The sequence below is a fragment of the Cupressus sempervirens genome, chromosome 2 (assembly GCF_028749045.1).
Source record: "Cupressus sempervirens isolate cs-2001-9-10 chromosome 2, ASM2874904v1, whole genome shotgun sequence".
Lineage (NCBI taxonomy): Eukaryota > Viridiplantae > Streptophyta > Pinopsida > Cupressales > Cupressaceae > Cupressus > Cupressus sempervirens.
The window spans coordinates 773679797-773705773 of record NC_143119.1 but is presented as its reverse complement, the minus strand read 5'-3'; the positions used below and the strand labels follow the sequence as shown (position 1 = coordinate 773705773).

The window sequence follows — 25977 nt, the reverse complement described above, 5'->3', positions numbered from 1 at the left end:
AGATTAAGTTGGGTTCTCCAGATGGTTCTTGGATTCAGCTTCTTGATTATGAGGGTATTCCCTTCAGATGTAAAAAATGTCATAAAACTGACCATCTCGTTGCGTGATGCTCCTCTAACAAGGTTAGATCGAAAAAATCACCTTCTTGGTGGTTGAGGGTTTTAGTTGATCACTATACGGTTCAGAAAGTATCCACGAATGTGAATGGGTTAGATAACTCTTCTCATATTGATCTTTCTTTGGCTAAGGATTATGTTGATGTCTCTAACAATTTGAATATTGTCCCTATGACAGTTTTGACTCTAAATGTTGTTGTTGACCCTTCTTATGTTGTTGATTCTGATGATTTGATTGATGTCCCTTTGTCGACTTTGATTTAGAATGTTGTTGTCCCTTATTTTGTTGTTGATTTTGCCCAGAACACTATTGCTAGTGCTTCTCTTGTTGGTAGGGTTTTGGGGGTTAGTGGGGATTAGCAAAAGGCTACTTGGAAGATGGAGGATGGTTAGACATCAGTTAAAAGAAAAAAGTCAAACCCTCCAAACATTCATTTAATATGTCTTTACGTTCTCAAAAGAATGGACCAAAATGTAAATCTTGATGGTTTATGGCTTCTTGGGTTGTTTGCCTTGTTGTTGGGAACTTTGGTGTATCCCTCTAATTTGTCGGGTGGTATTCCATAGTTGTTTTAAGATCCTCGTTTTTATATCTTTCTTGTCCCTTTGTGCAAAGTTTCGTATTTTTACTTAATCAAAACTCTTAGAATCAATACCTTACTTTTATCAAACAAACACTAACATTAAACTAGTCTTTACCCCAATGAATACATATTATTTAATTTTAGTAGATATTCTTTTAAATTTTAACAATATTTATTCAATTTTTATTGTAAAATAATTTATCTCATTCTTATTCATATATTTGACCGAAACATTTTATTTGTACTCTTTGATTAGCGTCATTAAAATTATATTTAATATAAGAATATCGTTATGAAAATCTGTCTTCAAATTTAGCTTGTCTCTATTTACAATACCTAAATATTCTTATATCTATATTCTTTGAACTTTGTTTACAGTAATACAAACAGAAAGCCTTCATTTACGATACATAAAATATTTGACCTACATTTTGTTCTACTGTGATTATCATCCTGACAATAACTTTGAATATATAATAGCGAGAAACAAATTTAACTTCAGCAGTACCTTCATTGCAAGTACATTTGTTTATAAAAATTACAAATTTTAATTAAGAAAACACACAAATTGATTTACTCCAGACTAAAATTTAGAATAAAATAATCAATTCCTTCAATGTGTGAGCTATTCAAGCAAGGGGTGGACTGGATAATGATCGACTCCGTTGCTTAATACTCTGTAAAAGCATTCATAAATATAGTTCTAAAGGTTGTTAAATCTATTATACAGCACTGACTAGTAACTACCATAAGGAAGTAAAATATGATGGGCATTCTCACAACCTGGTGTGTGAAGTGACAACATTTAGTGCGTGTTGCTCATTTAGGCCACATTTCTATTTTCAAAGACCACTATAAATAATGAAAAACTTACAGAATACTATAACAAATCTAAAGCGAAAAAAAACATAACATACCACAACTATACCTCAATTTTCATTCGAACTCATTTACAATCTATTTACAAGTTCATTTGTAGCTGCGTAAACCCATAACGATAAAAGTACCATGTTAGAGCACAGGATACTTGAGAATGCTCACCGTCACTTCTATAGAGCACAGAAAAATGAGAAAGATGTTTTTCAAAATAACCTGAAGAACATGCTAAGGATGAAGATTGAAAAACAAAACAGTAGGAAATAGCAGATTTTATTTTTTAACTTTTGTACCAGGATATGATCTGTACCTCTAAACAAGGAGAAGAAATCTTCGATGCTGGTTGCTTGCCCTTATTGACTCATTGGAGACGCAACATTTGTCTTCTTGAGTTTGAGGTTTGACTATGTTTTACTTTCAACTTTCAAACATTCAAGTAGTACAATTGAATCAGCAAAAACAATTCTGGTTTGGACATATTGTATTAGGACTCAATTATTTCTTTAAATAGATCCTTGGACTTTTCTTTGCATCTGCATTGAAAATACAGATTTAAATTTTATTAAACAAAACGATCCTTTAAAAGAATTGACAGAAAGCTTAGGAATTTCGTAGCTTAATGAAGATTCAACAAGATTTTCTTCTGTTTAGAATATATTGGATTGGGATTCAACTATTTCTTTGAACAGATCCTTGAATTTTTTTTCCCCCTACATTCAAAATAAAGATTTATATTTTATTAAACAAAATGATCCATTTAAAGAATTGACAAGAAGCTTAGGAACTTCATAACTTAATGGAATACCGCATGTTATAGCGTAAATCTCTTAGTTGAATGCTTCAAACTATACATAAATTTTTTAAATAGGAAACAACTATTAGCGTCAAAGAACATTATCGTGGTAGAGTTTAAAAGCACGACAGGACAAAAATGTCTGTAACTCATTCCAAACAAGCAACAAAAAACACATCAAAAATATCTAGCACATTGCATCACATATAAATTTTCCCTTTTTGACATGATTGCCAAGCTTATGGTGTTTTTATTTAAGTTTTCATCTACTTCACAGTACAACCAGTATTACAGAACAGGGACTTGAACTACTTATTCGTGGAGGATCAAGTGAAGAGAACAGCGGCTCTGATAAGCAAATTTCAGCGACAGAGAGACAAGTTAACCAAAAGTCTGCAGCTAGACTAGTTCCTCTCCTACCTTAGGGGGGTGATTGTGTGGGTCCCACAGGCTATTTTAGCCTTGTGGACGTCATTAAAATTTATCATATCATAAATTTGACGCAACTTTTGCAAGGCTGACTTCTTGCCAATGTTGTACCATACGAGTAGAAATATAAAGTTATTATATTCAACATGAAGATTTATGCAAAGGCGTCCGAATTGAAAAAGACTGAATTCAATTCCATGTTTCTGCTGATTGGTGTGGCATTCTCTATGAAAGGTGTGCAACTCGAAGAAGCCTGTTAGTGCACAAAATTCTTTCTTAATTTACACGACAAACAATTCATTCGCACGATGTTATGAAGACGGAACAAATTTATTTTGGGTGACTTTTCAGGTATCTGACATCATGAAATCTGGTGGTTTTCAACCAAGAATAGCCTATCGGCTAAATATGTAGAGTCTGAATACATAGGTAATCCGGCAAGGTTTCTTGTTGCCATAACATAATAATAGAAGAAACGCATGGCCTACAAGGTTCTTGTGATATTGAGACACATTATGAAATTTAATAGACTAAAGAACATAATCTGCACTGGGTAAATTAAGAGAGCAAATTGATATATAAATAACAAAATTCAAACTTCAGTTCTACGTCATTGTGGTAAATTTAGAAAGCCCTCGAGTCAAAAAATAAATGCATGTTTTACCTGCCGAGCAAAGCAAAATATGGTAGATGTTGAAAGGAAATATTAAACAATTCATATAAAATTCCCCAATATAAAATTCCTAAACCTGCATCAAATTTTGTGCAAGCAACAGTTAAGTCTAAATATCTCCATTTGCGGAAAATCAGAACAAACCTAACTATGGCAAACAACATTATCCCATTTGATCATCCACTGCACTATTTCAATAAATAAACAACATCTCTGGATCATAGTTATTTGAACGTATCATTTCAAAACTAATCACATGAAGGTAGGGCAAACTGGCCCCTTTGACAGACCAAGACGCACTTCCATGCCATGGTGCATGTCCGCTGGCACAAATGTTTCTGAATCCCTTGGATCTGTAGGCAACAAATAACAAAGAATTGAAGTCATGAATGTCTTAACCAATCTTCTTGAGTGTAACTTGACTCTTAACTAAGAACAAAAAAGAAACTGCTAGAACACATAATCATAATTCCAAAGAAAAATTAGCTTCTGAGAACAATTTATGCATTGGCACCCTCGAACATTTCTATTGAATTTTGCATCTAAAAGCTAATGCACTATGATCTACCAATAATGGAGAAATCCTACTGAGCTAGCAATGTTTGTGAATGCACTTACCATTCAGATAATCTTCCACAGTAAAATCATCCAAGCTTCCAGTTAATGACTCGAAACCAAGCATAGAAGAAGGCAACATACCAGAAGGCCTCTGAAATCTGCACAAGAAAAGGCACACAAGTGAATCCACAGGAACTTAACCCAGTGCAAACCATCATATTTTGCTACAAAGAAATAAGTAAGGGTGTGCCAACTCCAATACATTATCAACAAAAGAGAATCTCGGGAGGTATCAGGCATTGTGCAGACAAAATAATGCTGCTGTATAAGTACAACTTTTTATGAAACTCTGCAGTGAGCATAGTTTTCTAACATTTAAAAGAAATTAAAATTGAATACTTTATGAATTAAAATCAGCATAAAGATGTTCTGTGATGCAACGTTTCATGTACCCCTAACAATTCCTAACTACCAATGATTTAACATGACAAAGCCTCAATTATATCCTTACAATTAGAATATTCTAGTATCTTTTGCTATTTTTGGCTAGCTGTGTAGAATCTTCTATCGATGGTCATTTCAGTGTTTCGTTTAGTATTTTTATTGTACTCTTTTTATTTTTATAAGCTTCAATTTGAAGCTCTTGTAAATTGCTTGCCATATGTATCCATTGAATCGATTAATTGAAGGTGAAATTTTGAGTTTCACGGTATCGGAGCATGAGCTGGTTTGCGCATGACTCTTCAACAGGGAGGCCGAGAATTATGAAAAAATCATTTAAGGTTTTTCCTCGCGCAATTTTGAGGGTTTTCTCAACCCATTTTCTGTCTGCAGATTTTGAGGGTTTTTCAGCATTTTTTTTCTACTTCATGTTGTTTCTTGTTAAAGGTCGCATGCAAAGGATTCCCCGTGTCCATTTGTTTTAGAGCCAAAGTTGGAAGGTCTTTTCCTGTTTGCTACCTGCACCCATTCTTCAAGATGATGGCTCTGTCTGAAGATTCAGCAGTTTTTTAAACATGAATTTTTTCCCACCAATTGGGGTGAAACTTGCATCCATCCAAGATCTGTGTGACAGCTATTTATGTTGTTTTCTTCATCCTCTGCAGCCATTTGCAAATGTTTTCAACCTGCATAACTTTCTCTTCTTTTTGTGGACACATTTACCAGCATTTTTTACATTTTAAACACATGTAACCAATTTCCAGCATTTTTCAGTGCTGTTAGCATGCAGATTTTGCCTGGGTTTTTACAGCAACCAAGCTCATGATTTCTTGTCTGAGCCACGATAACCAGGCTGTGATCATTTTACCTCAGTTTTACATAGCATGTTTCCTACAAAACTGTACATTTGCCTTTAAACATGTATCAAGGGTGCTTTCCAAAGATTATGCTACGGTTTTCAAAAATCATCGTATCTGCACCTGCGGAGGGTTTCTCAGCCTCGTGTTTGTGGGCTTTTATAATTTTTTATCATTAAAAAAATTATATGGAACAGGTTTTTTTAATTTTTTCCTATAAAAAATTATTGAATGGGTTTTGTGCTATTGTTTTGCCTCAAAAATAGTTTTGTACAAGGGCTTCACTGTTTTCTGTTTTCCTAAAAATGAAGTTTTGTATTATGATTCATGTCACGGATTTTGTGTCTTGGGTTTTCAATGATGTTTATCCTCATAATTTATGTTCATTTGTTTTTTTAATTTTCTCTTCAAAAATGATTTATGGCTTCTGCATGATTGTCATCAAAAATCATGAATTCTAATTTGGAGGGTTCCACAAAAAATTATGTCAAGTGCTCTTGTTTTAGGGGTTCTACAAAAAATTGTGGCTCCTTACAATCTGTTTTGAGTTATAGTGCTCATTTGCAAATGTTTTTGGTGAATCACAGTATCTTATGGTCTGTTTTGGGGCATAGTGTTCAATTTGCAATGAGGTTTGGCGATACTCAAAATCATGGTTTCAGTCTTAGAAGCTGGACTCAATACCTTTGGCTACACGGATAGACAGTTTTGTTTCCCAACATTAAGTCGGCAAATTTTTGGTTATCTTGGTCGTTTGCAGAAGTTTTGCAGAATCAGGGTTTCAGTTGCAGAATCATTTTGCAGAGTGTTCTAACAAAAGTGGGCAGCCTTCTATATACATCCATGGTCAGGAGGAGGCAGCCTTCTATGCATTTGTGACCAAAAGATTTACAAGTGTCTTCAATAGGGTAGTTGATAGAATGACCATTAAAGGAAGGCTTGATATTTTTAGCAATGTCTGTAGAATCTTCTATTGACGGTCATTTCTAATGTAACAAAAGTATCATCATTCAATGTCATGGACCTATTTCTCTATTATATTTCATGAAACCAATAAAATATCCCCATTTTGCATTTCTTCTTATTCATCAATTCTCTTTTTGCAGAGGACAGCATTGGAGTTGTCAACAATCATGTATGCATGTTGTCTATCTGCATTTTTGTCATGCATAGTGCATATGCTGGGCTATTATAAAATCACAAATGTTGGAAATTGTGTGTGCACATGTATATACAGTCTGGATTGTGCCTTAAATCCTTAATATTATTCAACATGAACATAAAAGGACAGATTATTTGGTTCTTCCTCTGGCATTGCAATTATATTGCAACTTATAAACCAATTATGTCTCCTAATGTATCCACAGTCCCATGTATGTCAACCTTGTAGTGGCTTAATTGTAGTTTTATTCTCTGTATTCAATATGGTAATTCTTTTTCAAATCAAATTAGAGAAGGCCTATTAGAAACGTTCCGAACATAAATTCTTCTTTATTTGCTTTATCCCTGTTTCACATTCAGCAAACTCCTAGAAAGTATGATTTACAATAGGTTGTGCCATTTAAAAACAATTAGATGTAACATTTAATGTAGTTGGCTTAATTCACAGAGTCAATACTTTCTAAAGGTTTTTGGGAATTTTGAAGTCGTCAACAATTTGTTTTCATGTTACCACCACACCTCATTGGCACTGTTTTGGACCAGCACTTGTAAAAGAAATTTGTAAAATATTTAAATGGATTCGTAATTTATAATTACATGACAGTAAAATTTGCATTAAAATTTATTTCGGTTCTATAAATAAATACTTGTCAGTTCTGTAGATTCCCTTTCATGTATTTTTTTAGTATTAGTAGGGAAATATTGGTTTTTTAACTTTCTTGCCAAGTCTGAGGCAACTTTTAGGCCTGCTGAGCTTTTTCGAGTTCAACTTTTTTAACTTGTGCTTGCAACCTGCCAACTATTCTATGGTTCGCAATTGTTGGAGTAAATTATTATTTGCCCATAACTTAGGCATTAATAATTAGGTGCATTTAATATGCCAGTAGTTGTATGAGTACCTGCCTTCAGACTTATTTATTGCCTTTACAAGCAAGGCTATTGTCCATTAATTTGTATCTCACAATCAAATCCATTTTCATTCTGGTGAATGGTTCTTTCCATGAAGATTTCTGCTGGTTGTGATCCTAGCTCAGACCTTTGCTCCAACATGGTAACAGAGTTGTTTGGCTTGCATCTTCTTTGCAGTTTGAGACCCTTCACCAATTCTGGAGATATCAGCTGTTTGATCAGCTATGTAATTGTTTTAAACAGAGCCCGCTCTCTGTTATTAAATAGAAACTCCACAAAAAATAGCGCAGTGTGATCAATGGAGTCTTAATAATATTCAAGCAGAGAAAAAGGCAATAGGAAATCATTGGAGCTTCAAGGAAGTTCAACTATAATCATCCTCTAATTGGGATGTTTACTTTCAAGCAATAAAATAGATATTAAACAGGGTATATGTAAAAAAAATTATGATTATTAATAGAAATGTAATATCAATTCTAATAAAGGGAAAGAGTGGCAAATAAGGGAGAATAGCAGGGGCACCCTAGTGCAGTAACAGTAAGGAAAACCATTATAAGAAATCCTACTGCACTGTAATTCAGGGAGAACCACCTAGGCACCCTGTTGTTAGCACCTTCCTGAGGCTGCAATTTAGGGAGAATTGCTAGGACGACCTATCGCAGAAGCATGTTAGGGAGAACCGCTACAAGGGCACCCTACAGCTCTGTGATTAAGGGAGAACCACTAGGGCACCCTACTACAGAAGATACCCAAGCTCCAATAAAGGGAGAATCATGAAGGGCACCCCATTATAGCAACAATTAAGGGAGAACCATGGTGAGGGTACCCTACTTCATTGTAGAGGGAGAACCGCTAAGGGCACCCTATTGCAGAAGTAATTTAGGGAGAACTGCTGAGGGCAACCCTGTCACAGTAGTGTTACGCTGTGATTATGGGAGAACTGCTATGGCACCCCACTACAGAGAAGAGATTATATCTTTAGAGGCCTTAGGACGAGATAAGATCTCTCCTAAGGATTAAATACAGATGGGTAGTCCTAAAATGGATATCCATAGAGGCCTAGGGCAATATAAAGTCTGCCCTATGGATTACAAATACATATTGAGAGGCTATTCGTAAGATTTGGAAGAGATAAAGTCTCTACCAGAGTTTATAAGGATTGTGCATCGAGCCTTGTCATAGGTCAAGTCAATGTACAACTACGAGTACAAATATGTTGCAACGCATCAAGATAGGTTTCTCTGAATTGTTCTTGGTAATTTAATATTTGATCTTTAGATTTAACATACTTATAATTATAAATTTAAGAAAGTTCTAATTTCAAGATGAAAATTTTGTTTCAGGATCATTGGATTGGATATCGACATAGCAGGACATCACTCACAGTGAGATTTGAATTGCTTGAGGACAAGCAATTTCGGGAAGGGCAGACTGTAGTGTCCCCTTTCCATAGCATAATCTAATGATAATAAGAAATTAAACAGAAAAATAGAATAAGTAAATAATAAGAATATAAATATAAATAACATGATAATATATGATAAGTATTTGAATTATTGCTATAACATAAAAAGAATATATTATATATAATATTATTAATAAATAAATATTTAAAAAATAATGATAGTATGAAAATATAATTCATAATTACTTTTAAATCTTAGTAAATATTCAAATATAAGCAAATAAATATTATAAAATCCCTAAAACAATCAAGTTGAACTTATGGCTAAAGCATTGACTATCTTATCCCATTCCTTGGGATATTTACCAATCACGTGAATTAATAATCATGTGCTTATCGTGGATGCAAAGGCATTTAGTAATCCATCGAAGTCTTTGACATAATAATCTCAACTCTCTGGTTCCATTGTAATATAATGAATGGCGATTATTGTTTTAAACAAAAGAGAATGACTTCTCATAAAGGAATTAGCATGATGCATCCAAGGAATATATATGGAAGTTAAACCAATCATGGAGGGGATCATAATCAGGAAACACTTTGGAAGAGTTAAAAAAATAATATCATTAACAGATAGAAATAACCGGAAAGAACAAATTGCTGGCAGCAAACATAAGAATATCGCACATCATTCAGAGTGCATGGTGAAATAAAAATAGACAATCTAGAACGAACTTACCATGGAGGAAAGGCATTTTACTTATTGAGAGAGCCATTGGAAGAAGATATCAACAAATCTTGGTGCACAAAGGTCAGCAAGAGGGATTCTTATCTTCCTCATTTGAGATTATTTGTCTTCTCATTCTAAAAGGAAGTCATAGCCAATCAGTTGCTCTCCTCAGGACACACTGTCATTACAATTATAAATATTCACGTTGGATGTGATGTCCCCAGAGTGGGCCCCTAACGGAAGGTGACGTAGGTCTGTCCGTGCGGTTTGTCGCTACCACGTGTCTGGGGTCCTCGCTAGCGAGGCTATCCTAGGGTTGCCCCCTTAACGCGGGGAGGTGCCGTTTACTAACAGTCCGGGCTTTTGGTACAATGGTTACTAACTTGGTATCAGAGCCGGAGGTCTCGAGGTCGAGACCCGCGGAGCGTGGTGGGCTGTGATGTCCCCAGAGTGGGCCCCTAACGGAAGGTGACGTAGGTCTGTCCGTGCGGTTTGTCGCTACCACGTGTCTGGGGTCCTCGCTAGCGAGGCTATCCTGGGGTTGCCCCCTTAACGCGGGGAGGTGCCGTTTACTAACAGTCCGGGCTTTTGGTACAATGGTTACTAACTTGGTATCAGAGCCGGAGGTCTCGAGGTCGAGACCCGCGAAGCGTGGTGGGCTGTGATGTCCCCAGAGTGGGCCCCTAACGGAAGGTGACATAGGTCTGTCCGTGCGGTTTGTCGCTACCACGTGTCTGGGGTCCTCGCTAGCGAGGCTATCCTAGGGTTGCCCCCTTAACGCGGGGAGGTGTCGTTTACAATTGTACCAAAAGCCCGGACTGTTAGTAAACGGCACCTCCCCGCGTTAAGGGGGCAACCCCAGGATAGCCTCGCTAGCGAGGACCCCGGACACGTGGTAGCGACAAACCGCACGGACAGACCTACGTCACCTTCCGTTAGGGGCCCACTCTAGGGACATCACAGCCCACCACGCTCCGCGGGTCTCGACCTCGAGACCTCCGGCTCTGATACCAAGTTAGTAACCATTGTACCAAAAGCCCGGACTGTTAGTAAACGGCACCTCCCCGCGTTAAGGGGGCAACCCCAGGATAGCCTCGCTAGCGAGGACCCCAGACACGTGGTAGCGACAAACCGCACGGACAGACCTACGTCACCTTCCGTTAGGGGCCCACTCTGGGGACATCAAATTGGATACAATAATATTATCATCATAAGAGTATCCAATTCTTTGTGGCAAACATTCTGAATTAACGTAAGAATAGGGCTATAGTTGTAAAGAGAATCTATAAGACAAAGATCGTCCGTATAGTACCCAGTCCTAGCTAAACATAGCAAAATTCATAGTAGCCACTATTAAGTACAAATTAATTCATAAGATCAATTCAGAGAAAGATAGAGGCTTTGATAGTGCCCATTTAACTTATCCATGACTTTATATGATCAGTTAACAGGGTAGTAATGGTATTAGAGCATTAAGCGAAAAGAATTATCCCTTAATTCTAAGTCACCCAATTAGGGAACATCACACTTGAAGTCAATCAATATTCCTTCAACAGATATATATATTTTGGCACTCCTCACACTGCTTCTATAATTCTGATAAAATATATATCAGATTAAAATATCTAAATATATATTTCTTTTATTACTCTTTTGTTCCTGCTCAAGCTGCTGACTTTCATTTTGACAATAAAATAATCTTTATTTATATCTCCACCCATCTAAAGTTATGACTTTTCAAATATTAAAAGTCACTTCCTTTGATCGCACCATTTCAGGAAAACATATTCTTTAGTCTTAATAATAAACTCCAGATTAACATGAGTTCCCTTTCAGAACTATATTAATCACTGCCAGCATACACATATGGACCTTCGATCGTTGTATGATCTTTATCGCTGTTGTTAATTGATACACAGTTGTAAAATAAGTTATTCCACTATGTTAATATATTCTTGCCTTCATATAGCAACTATCTCTTCCTCGATAATTTATTTCTCACCTTCGAACTCTACGGCAAAGTCAATTGTGACTTGATAGAGTTTTCCCCATATCTACGATATTTCTTACTGCTGACAACTCTGTATAAATTTTCTTATATATACGCTTCCTTTGTATTACGATGATGTAATTGGTAAAATACTTGCTTGATATTAATAGAGACCAAGAGGTCATTATATACAAAAGAATAAAATGATGTTTCCTTAGGAAACGATCGTAAATAATAGAAACATTCTATTCTAGCTAAAAGAAAGCAAACAAATAACTACAAACTAACTAATATTAGAAACATTCTAATATTTACAATAGATTACAAATAGATAACTATTAACTAATAATAGAAGCGTATCTATTATCATAATACCCTCCCTTAATTGTTAATCTATCCACAACACCAAGCTGTCCTAAATTTAACAAACTTATCAGGACCAAGAGGCTCGGTGAGAATGTCTACAATATGATCCGTGGTAGGAACATACTTCAAGTCTATTGTCCTATCTTCAACCAATTGTCATATATAGTAACAATGAACATCCACATGCTTGGTTCGTTCAAGGAAGACTAGATTCCGTGCTAATTTGGTAACATCTTCATTATCAACAAACAAAGTGGTCGATTCTGCTAGTGACATCTGCATATCTGCAAGCATCCAACAAAGCCAAACAACTTGACAACCTGCCTTGACTGTCCTTTTGTATTCAGCCTCTGTACAAGAGAGAGAGAAATTATCTGCTGCTTCTTACTAGTCCATGTGACGGCACCAGATCCCAAACTAAACACATCCAAAAGTTGACTTTCTATCGTTAACAAAGCCTACCCAATCTAAATCTGTGAACAGCATTGACTTCGAGATTAAAAAAGTCCAAAATCTATAGTGCCCTTCACATAACGAAGCACACGCTTTGCTACCATCCAATGATCAGCCTTAGGAGCTGTCATAAAACATGAGATGTAGCTGACTGCAAAGCTGATATCAGGCTTGGTAGCAGAGTGATAGATGAGGTTGCCTACTAGTTGCTTGTATGTAATATCATCAACAAGAGGAGAATTAGACTTGGCTGATAACTTGAGACCTTTCTCCATGGGTGTAGGTGCAAACTTTGAATCTTGCATATGGAATTTGTCTAACAAAGCCCTAGCATATTTGAATTGAGAGATGAATATACCAAAAGATTATTGCCAAACCTCAACACCGAGGCAATAATGAATGAGCCCAAGGTCAATCATACCAAAAGATTGGCATAAATTCTATTTGATTCCCCGAATCAAAGATGCCAAACAGCCAATGATGATCAAATCGTCCACATAAATAACTAGAAGGATGATGTTACTATCAATAGTCTTGATGTACAAATTTGAGTCTGAAGAACTTGTCTGGAAGCCATAATCATTGAGGTACTTATCAATTTTCATGTACCATGCCCTAGGGGCCTGCTTCAAGCCATAGAGAGCTTTCACTAATTTGAGAACCTGATGTTCTTTACCGGCAACCTTGAAACTAGGAGGTTGCATCACGTAGACCTCTTCATGGAGATCACCATTCAAGAAAGCACTCTTGGCATCCATCTGATGGACCTTCCAACCAAATTGTGCTGTCATGGCTAGGACTAATCTGGTTGTGCTCATCTTTGCAGCAGGGGCAATGGTCTCCTCATAATCAATACCCTCACGTTGAGAAAAGCCCTTTGAAACTAAACAAGTTTTGTACTTATCCAAAGTACCATCAGGTTTGTATTTAATTTTTTAAACCCATTTGCAGCCAATGGGTTTCTTCCCTGGAGGAAGATCAGAAAGGACCTAGGTTTTATTCTTCAGCAGGCTTTGGTGTTGTAATGTCATGGCTTGTTCCCACTCTGGAATTCCTTTAGCCTCGAAATATGTTTGAGGTTCAAACACATTGTAACAGACTCTATAGGTTTGCTCTTTTTCCGAGCAGTTCTCCCATCAATGAGTTCATCATCACGAAGATCAGCAAGTGTCTTAGCCCACCACTTAGACCAGAGAGGAGAATGACCAACATTAGTATCAAGAGATGATCTATGATCAGGCTCCTCATCTAAAGAATCTAGATCAAACTCAGGTGAAACATTGACAAATCTAGGTGATCCTCCAAGAGAAGCTGCAGGAGTCTGTATAGGGATCACTAGTATAACTAGAGCTACTAGAGCCCTTCCATCAGGTGGACCTAATGGAAATCTAATTCCCAAATCATGAGCCTTCATAGGCTGGTCTGCTCGATCAAGAACAGAAGAAACAGGCATGAATGGTTCTTGCTGCTCGTCAAAGACTACATCACGATCGTACAGGGAACGAGATGTCTCACTGTCAATCAAGCGGCAGGCTTTGTGAAGACTATTGTATCCAGCAAGCATGAGTTTCTGACTTTTGGCATTCAACTTGGTACAGGACACATCAGGGATCCAAACAAAAGCAAGAGCCAAAAACCTTTAGGTGACTGATTTTGGGCTTGCAACCTAACCAAGCCTCTTCAAAAGATGAATCGCCACTGGTGAAAGGTGTGCGATGTTGTATCCCAGCCTAGCATGTATCACAAACTCCAAGCTACTGAGTCTAAATCTCTGGCAAACTAAGGACAAGCTCTTCCCAAGCAAGCTAAGAGAGATAATGCACATTTAAATGCCCATACCGTTGAGGCCAAAGTGTGCTAACAAAAGACTGTCGAGTAGCCATAGCTAAGTCTCGAGAATCACCAGAATCAATAGGTCGGACAAGACCACGATCCTCAAGACCTACTGCAACAATAGACTAAGTCACCCTATCAATGATGGTACACTAATGTGAAATGAAGGTGACATCCAACTATGGAGAATGTTGCAACAACTGACTAACTGAGAGTAGAATTAATTCTCATCCCAAGAACGTAGCACACATTGAGGAAAATGAGATTCCTCATAGCAGACTGAATCTGAATGTTGCTTTTGCCGACAATTGTGTAATCTTCTCCGCCACCAAAAATAACAAAATTTGAAAAAGAATGGTAGTCAATGAACCAACTTCTATGGTCGGTGAAATGACGAGAGGCACCTAGATCAATGTACTAAGCAGACAACTTTACATGATCTATTGGTATTTTAGCCATGAAGGTGTAAAAAGCAGATTCTGTCTGCTCAGTGTACTCTGCATTGTTCGGTTTGGGTTGCGAACCTGATTGCTTAGATTGGGCAGCTAAGCATCTCCGACATTCAAACTTTATGTGACCAAACTTGTCGCAATAGTTGCATTAAATGTTCTTCTTCTGAGAGCCTTCTAAAGCGAGAGCAGAAGACTTCTACTAAGAAAACTACTCAAACTTACCTTTATCCTTCTGAAAGGATTTAGCAGCAAAGGCTTGCTCTGTAGAGGTGGAGCTGGAAGTGCTACTGAATTGTTGTTTCCATCGATCTTGCCAAAGAAAAAGTGTGCAAAGATCTGTGAACTTCAGATCAACACTAGAAGACGTGGTGTTGAGAGTCTCGATAAAATGCTCGCAGGACTTGGGTAAACTCCGAAGAGTGATAACCACAATGTCCTCTTCCTCCATCTTGCGACCAATGGCAAGCAACTAATCACAGATTTCCTAAATCCTATTCAAGTTAGCCTGGAGCAATGTTCACTCATCCATAAAAATAGAAAAAAAGGTGTTCTTAAAAAAGAAAGCTCTACTTTTGTCAGAAGTCTCATGAAGATTCTTGAGATGTACCCATATCTCGGCAACTTTCTTGCCGGATGGAATCTAAGAGAGCTGATCATTAGCTATGGATAATTTGAGAAGCATTACCACCTCCCGATTATTCAAGTCCCATGTATCTTGATTAGTACCAAGGGCAGTCAGACGTTGTGCAACACCCAGAACAATCTAATCAGTATTCCGATATTCAAAAATCGATATAATCCACTGCTTCCAAGTGCCATAATTCTAACCATTGAATTTTGAATTGATCTCTAGCAAAATATTAGTCAAAGATGCCATAGCATGTTTTTCAATTAAAAGGCGTGAAAATCTATGAAGGCATGTACTTCAAGATTAAAAAAACGGAAACCCAAAAAATTTGAAGGAGTACCCAAAAGAGAGCTCGACAAACCCAAAAAGAATATGTTGTAAGTTTTTGGATCTGCTGGCTCAAAAATTGAGGCACAAAAATCAAGGCACACCAAAAAATTTGACAATACAGTTAAGCTCTTCAAAAATCTTCCAAGTGTCTGTGATCAAAAAAAATTCGAGCCCAAAAATTAGGGTTTCAAATAGAAATGTCCTAGGCTGAAAAAAGATTGAAATCAATGGCAAATCTGCAGCAAAAATCACAGTTTTTGGGCGCAAATCTGTTATTTAGGGTTTTAAGAAACCCTTGGTGCCGTTCCCAGTCCTAGATGTGCAGAAAAAATGGATGAAAATGCCCAAAAACACACATTTTTTTTAAAATGACCAGAAAAAAAAATGAATATTGATGGTCAATATTATCAGACAACCCCTAGTTCGAAGCAAATATTTCAGAAAAATAATTTCGAAAATAGGGTCTAATAATTTCAGAAAAAGAAATTATGATTTTCAATAAAAAATTTAGAAGTGGCTCTGATACCATATTACAATGTAATTGGTAAAATACTTGCTTGATATTAACAAAGACCAAGAGGTCAATATATACAAAAAAATAAAACGATGTTACCTTAGGAAACCATCGTAAAGAATAGAAACATTTTATTCTAGCTAAAAGAAAGCTAAAGAAAGCTAACAGATAACTATAGACTAACTAATATTAGAAACATTCTAATATTTACAATTGATTACAAATAGATAACCATTAACTAATAATAGAAGCTTATCTATTATCGTAATACTTTGGCCACTGAAAGCATATGCACGATAATCTCTTCCTTATTATTTTTAAGACAAGGTTTATTATTCAAATCTGACGGCATCACTAGTATATAAGGGACACGCCATTTTCCACTTTCCCCTTGATATCACTGACTCAGATATATTAATTGTTGTTATTCATTATGACATTATCCATATGTGCCATATGCTATCTGATATGCTGCTCAACAGTTTATTGAATTTTGTTTGTTTATTGCAGATCTTAATATCGCTGTTTTTGCTTTGTCTATCTCAGAACTCCAATGCTCAACTCCTTTTTTCAATGTTTTTTAAATATTATTACCTCTCCTAATCATTGTGGGCTCCTTTCTCCATATTCCTCATGAGCTTGTGTGGGTGTGTTCTACAGTATACTATTTATACTGATCAATAAACTTATTCCCTCGTCGTTTTCATTATGGGTGCTGCCGTAAAAACTCCAACACTGACTTAGCAAACAAATGGTGACCTTATTTGACTTTGTATTTGTTCTGTAGATGCATATCAATAGTCTTGTAGATGCTTTGATTTATATTTTTAATTTGGATTATCATCGGCAGATTACACAGTCTTAGTCTCCGCTGTTAGTTAATACTCTTCATCACATGACAGGTTGATTGCTTACTTGTTCGTGGAAATCACCGTCCTCTGTCTTTTTCCATATCTTAATTAGTTGACCATCATCACTTTCCTTATCGAGTGATTCTTTATTTGATAATTTTTAGGTAGTTCGTCTTCCTTGTATTCATATGTCTTCTTTCACTATCTTTGATTAGTCTTCCAACATTACCGGCGGGTTAACAAATCAGGCACACGTGTCATAGCTACATGCTGGAATACTGACATCAATGACAATTATTCATCAGTATTACACCATTGTAAAATGTTGTGGTAAACAAAAGTTAATAATAGTAGCTATATGTAACTAAATTGTTTAAACATATGCTAGTCATATTAGTAGGACAACCACATAGGATACACTTGATATCAGGTTGTTGAGTTGTTCTAGCATGTTGTTAGGTGATTCATTATGACATCTACAAAGATAGGTTTGTAAGGGAATTGTTCACATAGAATAGAATAGCGGTTTGTTGGGCAAGTTTAAGATCATCAATAAACAGTGTATTGCATATATACTCCAACATATGTTTCAATTATATTTATTCCATTCCATGCATTTGATTGCAAAATGTATCAATCCTAGGGCCACAAAGAGCTTCATGTGCAAGGACCATCTACTGGTCATCATTAAAGCTAAGCATGATAGAAAACTTAGTTTATTCACCATGATGGTACTTGACATCAGCATAATACTGTTTCCTGCAGACATGTTTAATGCAACCTTTTGGTTGATACTTCAGGCAAGTAAAAGATATTGTGATATTGCTATCAAGATTTAACTGTGTAGTTTTTGAGTCAAACTCATCAACCCATGTTTCATGAGTAATGATTCACACGAATCCATCTCTCATGAGAACAATGGAACACTTGGCACTCATTGGACCTAGGTGATGCTCACAAAGGTGAAGCACTGGGCCTTCCCGGGAGGTCACCCATTCCAGTACTACTCCAGCTTGAGCGCACCTGACTACGGAGTTTACTCCATGGGTAAACCCACTTGGCTTGCAACCACATTTGCAATACCTTCTCCAAGTGTTGTTCCTTATGAACTATTCATTAGGAAGCCCCTTAAGCTCATCAATTGATAAGTAGGAAATATTTTCCACAGCAAGTCTAATTGTGATATTGCTATCAGGATTTAACTGTGTATTTTTTGAGTGAAACTCATCGACCCATGTTTCATGAGTAGTGATCACACGAATCTATCTCTCATGAGAATAAATGGAACACTTAGCACTCATTGGATCTAGGTGATGCTCACAAAGGTGAAGCACCAAGACTTCCCGGGAGGTAACCCATCCCAGTACTACTCCAGCTTGAGCACGCTTGCCTACGAAGTTTTCTCCATGGTTAAGCCCACTATGCTTGCAACCCCATTTGCAAAACCTTCACAATGTTGTTCCTTATGAACCATTCATTGATGAGCTTAAGGAGCTTTCTAATGAATGGTTCATAAGAAACAACACTTGGTGAAGGTTTTGCAAATGGGGTTGCAAGCAGAGTGGGTTTAACCATGGAGGAAACTCCATAGTCAAGTGCACTCAAGCTGGAGTAGTATTGGGATGGGTGACCTCAAGGGAAATCCTAGTGCTTCACCTTTGTGAGCATCAATCCAATGACTGCTAAGTGTTCCATTTATTCTCATGAGAGATGGATTTGTGTGAATCACAACTCATGAAACATGGGTCGATGAGTTTGACTCAAAAAACTACACAATTAAATCCTGATAGCAGTATCACAATTTGACTTGCTGTGGAAAATATCTCCTGCTTATCAAATACAAAATAGTCAAATATGATTGCATGCTTAAAAATTAGGAAAGATTAAACGTAAAATTTAAAACATTTCCAAACAGGTTGCAACTTCAGAAAACAGCAGTCCCAATTTTAGCTCAAAGATAGTGCTTAATAATTAAGGGCTGGTTATTATGCTTTACATACCCATTTGTTGAATGCCAATCAAATTTGGTTTACAGCTGATATCTAACGAGTAGGGTCTATTGATATCCTTTATATCCCTATTTCACAATTCGTTAAATAAGTGTTAGAATTTTGCTCAAGAGATGCATATGAATCTTTGAGTACTTAATCAAGAGTAGAAATCTTTAACTGTTTGTCAGGAGGGCTTAAAAAAAATAAAGTAAGAATTAAGAAAGTTTTCCATTTTTGTATGAGGTTTATTATTTAAATTAAAAAACAGTAACTCACGTCTCAAATATATTCATGTATGAGGTTTCAATGCTTCCTGCGTGGTACCAGTACCTTTGTGACGTAAACTGCCAAAACATTTAAGAAATTTGCCCTCACAGGCCCAGTACTTAATTGCAGAGACATGCTAAAAGGTACCAAACATTCTTGGATTGATATTGCAATCTCATAGCCACCTCAACAGCAAACTACAATAAAACAAAAATTCACTACCTTGAAAGTATTTGTTTCTCGATTTCCATCTTTAAAGGAAATGCGGACCCATAAGTACTTGCAAGAATATTCCTCTTCATTTCTGTCTGCTGCTTTTGGGCCTGAACCAGCATATAGTAGTGTAAATGTCAGCAAAAGCCCATAGTTATTCAGCCCAGCATTCACAAAATTGAGTAAATAAGATTGAAAAGTACAACTTCGTGACAAACAAAAATAAACAGGACAACACAGTACGTTTTGTACTCTTCTTGACATTATAAAGACCCAGAAAACCACACTATTACATATAAGATCACATATGGTAAATAATTTAAGAAAGGGTGCACATTGAACAGTCCAATTCCAAACAAATTTTACCCTCAGAATATTCACAATACGATCCAGATTCATCAGGACAAGATTCCAGCCAGTACTAGCACGTGATACACAACGAAAGAAGAGTCAAAGGCAAACCACGAACTTTGGAGGGAACAATTATCTCTGATAGATCACAGGCAAAGAATGAAGGTGCAACATTTCAAAACTAGGCATCGTATTTTGTGGCTATAAAAATCCAAGGATGCTCAAGAATAAATATTCTTAATTGTTTTTCTTTTCCTTCATTAGAAAACAACATAATAAAAATCTGAAACATATCTTGAAAAATATCATCAGAGCACAGGTCATGATTTGCTACTTCAACCTCAAATAACCTTTTGTTGGGGGTTTGTGGAAATGAGAGCTCATTGGGAATCATTGTGGGTTTGATTATGTTGTTTAAGGTGTCTCAGAAAAGGAGCCTAGTTGTCAGCACGCTTGGGTATTTTTGGAAATGAGAGCTCATTGGGAATCATTGTGGGTTTGATTATGTTGTTTAAGGTGTCACAGGAGTGGGAAAGAGTTTTGTGAGTTCTGAATCATCATTGAAGGTTTGTAGCCTTGTAAGGCACTAGGTCACTTGATGGTAAGTTGGGGTTCTGAGGAGTGATAGCAGAGAACAGGTTGGAACCAATCTATGATGAGCTTGTGACTTTTAGAATATCATTAAAATGTCAAGAATCTGCCCTTAAAAAGGCAATGTCCTAATATGGTTGCTTGTGTAGTTTATGAGAGAGATAAGAGCCGATTGTTGTGAAATATGCACCATATTTTTTTAGTTGAACCCCTGCGTATCAGCTCTCTTGGTGGACGTGTTGCTGGTGGACATGAAAAAGGAGGAGAGGACTAATCAAGGAGATATTAATGTCTCAATGTGTTCCCAGGAATGCAGTTCTCGATTGGTTCAAGCTCCAGACAAAAGCAATTATCGCCTATCAAAAATCAAAAAGGTGCATGTGAAGAAAAAACTATACAGCATTTCCGTGGGGCAGGCTTGAAGCCCTCTGATTAACAAGAAGATATCCAGTTCAATAGTTTCCTGTTTATATACTCTCCACCAAATGTTTTGCCGACACTAACTGTTTTTACATATAGCAGCAAAAAGCTTTTGGGGAAAAAGGACATACCAAAAGCATAAGATATTTCCAAAAGGTTCAAAAAGATCAATTTAAACAATAAAAAATAAAAATAGAATGAAAACTATTCATTTTTTAATTTTCCATTTAAAAGTATTTCCACAGCATAGATATATAGAGAGAAAATAAACTAGAGCATAACTTCTGAATTGTAGAAAATAGTTTTTTGTTATAAATATTCGTATCGCTGATTAAATTTCAAAGAAAATTATAAATTGACGACAGCATAACGATTATTTGTCCAAATTAACTTCATACAACTGCAGTATATAACTTCTTCCCCTTCCTATAATATTGATAACTAAATATTGTCAGGTTTAAATTTTCAACTCCTTCAAACTCTTTAATAGCATTTCCACAGCATAGATATAGAGAGAGAAAATAAAATAAAGAGTTTACCCTATGAATTCTAGAGAATTAGTTTTTGCTATAAATATTCATATATAGCTGATTACATTTCAAAGAAAATTATCAATTGACTACAGCAAGATTATTAGTTGTCCAAATTAACTTCTTTCCCTTCCTAATATTGATAACTGAATATTGCCATGTGCGAGTTTTCAACTCCATCACAACTCTGTTATATATGTCTAATTTCTGGTAAAATTTAATTTGGAGGAAAAAATCTGACATCATTTATTCGACACTTGATACAAGAGTAAATGTCATTTTTTTTTTGCAGAATATATTGAGCAGAAGGTCTGGGAGAAATAGGTCACAAATTGAGGATCATGTTGCAGTTTTGAGCCTAAACAAACTATATCCCAAAGTAACATGACAAAGGATACAACTGTAAATTATACCCTTCCTAAACCTAAAACTATTAAGGGTGTCTTACATCACAAGAGTTGGGTAGCTGGTTCTGTAAAACCTTCCATGCCATCTGAAGAATCACCAAGCTTGATATAAGGATCACAGACAAAAATAAGAGTTGGAACAAATACTGATAGCCTTGACAAGCATTAGACACCTTGTATTCATGACTCTCACTAGAGCAGCTTACTGACCCAATGTATGAGGTCACAAATTGAGGATTGTTGGATCATTCTCTGATAGACATCTATCATATTGGTTCATTCTGCAACATTCGGGTTATTAGTGGTTTTGAAAGAATCTTGTTACTGGTTGTTTCTTCTTATAAGTAATCAACAGCTGTATATGTAATAGATGACCTTTGTATGTAATGGATGGCCTTTGTAATGGGCTGAGCGTGGCTACTATGTAGGGGTACATCTTTTTGATGGGTAGACTGGTCCTTTAATATATGTTTCACACTTGGTCCCATTTTGCACACTGGAGCTGGTCTGATGGCGTTTGTGTTTTAATGCAACAATGCTATATTAGTAAACTACTTCCAATAATTACTTATTTTAAATGTTTGGAAATAATAAATGTTAACAGAGAAAAAGACTCAAAATTTGCTAAAATAGTAAAAATTATTATTGAGGAATTCAATCAAGCATTAAGATTTGAGATTTCATAAAAATGTTCGAAATTTGAAATGGAGCCTTTCTGTCACGTTTCTCATAACAGAGGTGCCAATTAAACAATTTTTTGCAGTTTTTTTCAGGGTTTCGGAGATGTCTCGGTTTATAAATGGTCTAGACATGAATTCAAAACCAAAATATTGTTGAAAATCATGATGATTTTTCTGCCAATAAAACAGGACAATATCTCATTTAATAAACTAAAAATTGAGTTTTAAGCTTCTAATGTTTTTACCAACAATTGCACATTGTCCACAAATCCAACAAATTCTCTTCATAAAATGATTCTGCTCTCAGAAATACTGCAACCTCACTCTAAAACGCATTAACCTCAACCTAATTTGCATCGATACCATGTTAGATTTTGGGCAGAGTTCATAGATGCATACAAATTTTATACGCGTGACAATATTGTGTTTCTCTTACATTTTACTTAACAATACATTATTTTTCATATCTCGTATTAAAAGAAGTTTGTTCCACTTTTTATAGCCATTTCTTTGCATGGGCAAGTAATTTTAACAACTAATAATACAAATAAATACTCATACAACCGATATATTATCCTACATGTGATATTTTAACAAATTATAGCAACCCTAACGATGTTAAATTCCTAACAATTACTACATCTTGAATTGCTTTTATTGTTAAAGGATTCTCATCCAAACCAACTCCTTCCAACCTTGCATGTGAATTTTATCTTTTTTATTTGAGTCGCATTATACATTACATTAGCATTCCTACATTTAGCATCAAGCCAGTAACAATTTAATACAGAGCTGCTAAAATTCTTCGATCTACAGGAGGCTAGGATCCTTGCAATCCTTCTTCAAATGAAAACTTATTTTGCACTAATGGAAACTAAAGAAGAATAAATTGATACCAAAAGACTCCAAATAGGTTGAGAAAGTTGTACAATATTCTTCAACCTTGCAAGCCCTCTCTACCAAACACTCTGGCCTGTCAAATTTCCTCTAGGTTTTTGAGAAACTCACACGCCTTGATAGCAGATAACATGTCATAATCATGCATTATCACTACAAGTAAGCGCAGAGATGCTGTCTCACAATCAAATAATTTTGACTTATAATTGAAAAAGGTAAAAATGAAAAAAAGGAACTTCGATACAACAAATGATTATGTGGAAAAAAAAAATCATGAGAACAAATGGGATTCACTCACTATAAACTCATTTCACTTATATGCATAACACTAGAAGTGCAATAAAGCTAGATTTTCTGCTGAAGACATGCATAACACTAAAAGTGCAATAAAGCTAGATTTTCTGCTAAATGTCTTCATTATCGAATCTCCTAAAAGAAACTTCGTGCCTATAACCGTCAAATAAATGAACTGCTAGAAATTTTCTAGAAACAACGTTATATGAATCTTCTCAAAAAATTGAAAACTCATGCCGAGCCAGAACTAATAATAAAGAATATCGATGAACCAAATTATCTGATACGGATTCGATTAAAAAACAGGGTGTAAGAAGCATCCAAGTCCGTGATTCTTCCTGATCCATGAATCCAGCGTAACTAAACGCACCATTTTGAATACCCTTTTAGCGTCAAATCAATAATGGAAAAGAAACAAAAAGATTGTAATGGGCACAGAGAGTTTGCCTTTTATTAATGAGCAAATCACCAGTTAGCTGAAGAAAAAACAGCATAAATAATCCTCAAAGTTCATTTGCATACACAGAAGTAAGCCAGAACATAGAGGGAATCATTGGACCAATTTATAATTAGGGAATCGTGATATACTTATTCTAAAATTACGAAATAGAAAAATCGATGTGAATCTGCCATTAAATTTTGCCAAAGGATTGAAAGTGGACTACATTTCCCCCGTGGATTTTCCACAGTAGGGATGATCAAATTTTAAGGTTTAGTCACAAAAGTGAATTCAAAGTCTTACATTTTCGCGTTGGATTTGAAGTGGGTGAGATGCAATGATGTCGCTCCTGACTCCAGGAAGGCCGAAGCGCAATGTGTCGTGAACGCCTCCTACTTGGTGCGACAGTGATTGCTCTGCACAGTCCATGTTTTCTCTATTTGTTATTTTCTCTGGGAACTTCCCTTTTTTGACCCTGTGCTCAACGTCGCTCGTTTGCTTCCCAAGCAAGTCTTCAATCGGAAAAATTTAGATATGTTGGTTTTGGACCTTTAGAGCTAAGTATACCTATGCGAAAATTGAAAGAGGTAAAGCTATGGGAAAAGAAGGCGTGTATTTTTTATGCAATTGAGAAAATTGAAATAAAGGAATGAATAATTTTTTATTTTTTTCTTTCTTTTTTTAATTTGCGGGGAGGCTATCTACTAATTTTTTTTTGTTATTCAAAATGGAAGTAGAGTCTTATATTAAACAAAAATTTATTTCTAGTAGGTTTTTTTAAGAACCTTTCAACTTCACCAATAGACCAAGAGCTCAATAATACATATTTTATGTTGAATTTTAAAACTTGCAAAGAAATCTAGATCAAATAAATTAGTAATTTAATGCTAATTTCATTTTTTATTTTTATTTTGACTAAGATATGGTTGAGATAATAGAAGAGTTCTCTATCAAATTGAATGATAGAAAATTAGCACTTCAAAAAGAAAAAATAGTAGGGTTTGTTGTCTTATAAAGTATTTTTCATCTCACAAACATAAAAATTAGAATATTCTATATAACTTGAATAAATTTTCATGATATATGTACATCAACAAATGTCACAATTTTGTGTGAGGTTCGTATCATTCTCTTAGGTTTGACCTATTATTATGCATATATATTACCACATATTTAGCCTTTGCTTTATTCTTATATACACATACACCAATACATTCATCTATACCTTGTATTTTTAATGTCTATGTAAATAGTTATATCGAATTGTAATTATATAATTAAATGTGAGAGGTTGCCCACCAATAATCATTTCTATGATTGAAGACTTTCCCTTTGCCTCAATAAAATTCAAATTCATTTTTTGGTTAATCATCACATCAAACCACCCTATTTGCTCACCCTGGGTTCATAAAGTATACATAATATAAAATTTAGTTCTATTTATTAGTATTTAAAGGCATTCAAATTAGCATTCATAGTATCTAGAATCCACATGTTTTCTCTCATTCTAAAGGATTGAAAGAGCAAACAATAGGAAAGCATTTAAGATTAGTGCATAAAGGAGTTACAAATTTGCATGTCATTTTAAGGCTCATATCTGCTACCTTTTATATTTTGCACAAATTTTGATGATTCAACTAGGAGAACATCTCTTTGCAACATGATAGTCATTCCAAGGCATTTTTAGATATTGAAAATCATTGAATAATAGAAAAGATTAAAGCATGTTAATGTTGACTATGTGAATGGAAAAAAAAAACTACATGTTATGTGATTTTAAATTTTAACTTGGGGGGACTAATATACAATTATATACTAAACCAAAGCCCATCAACTTAGTCTCCAATAAACTAAGAAATCTAACCTCCAAATCCCTGTGAAGAGCATTTAGAAGTCTCTCAAAGAGGTCACTATCCTTGGCTCTTCAATCACTGGAGCTATTAAAGAC

The 25977-nt window shown here is 35.6% G+C and overlaps 1 protein-coding gene across 1 annotated transcript; it reads right to left on the bottom strand.

The window, feature by feature from the left end:
• Nucleotides 1-3491: 3491 nt before the first annotated feature.
• Nucleotides 3492-24563, bottom strand: LOC149575757 (cyclin-B1-2-like). Its single transcript, XM_089815545.1, has 4 exons — nucleotides 24333-24563; nucleotides 19430-19530; nucleotides 4090-4187; nucleotides 3492-3824 (listed from the first exon to the last, which is right to left on the bottom strand). Exons 1-4 carry the CDS (start codon nucleotides 24456-24458, stop codon nucleotides 3724-3726), a joined length of 426 nt encoding a protein of 141 aa, XP_089671671.1. The 5' UTR covers nucleotides 24459-24563; the 3' UTR covers nucleotides 3492-3723.
• Between the last annotated feature and the right edge of the window lie 1414 nt (nucleotides 24564-25977).

Bases quoted from the DNA above. Each gene is read 5' to 3' on its own strand.
- LOC149575757 (XM_089815545.1), bottom strand. From the start codon at position 24,458: ATGGACTGTGCAGAGCAATCACTGTCGCACCAAGTAGGAGGCGTTCAC. The intron at 19,531-24,332 runs GTAAGACTTTGA...ATGCTGGTTCAG, and splicing joins TTCAAATCCAACGCGAAAAT to GCCCAAAAGCAGCAGACAGA. The intron at 4,188-19,429 runs GTAGTGAATTTT...TTTCTTGTGCAG, and splicing joins GAGAAACAAATACTTTCAAG to ATTTCAGAGGCCTTCTGGTA.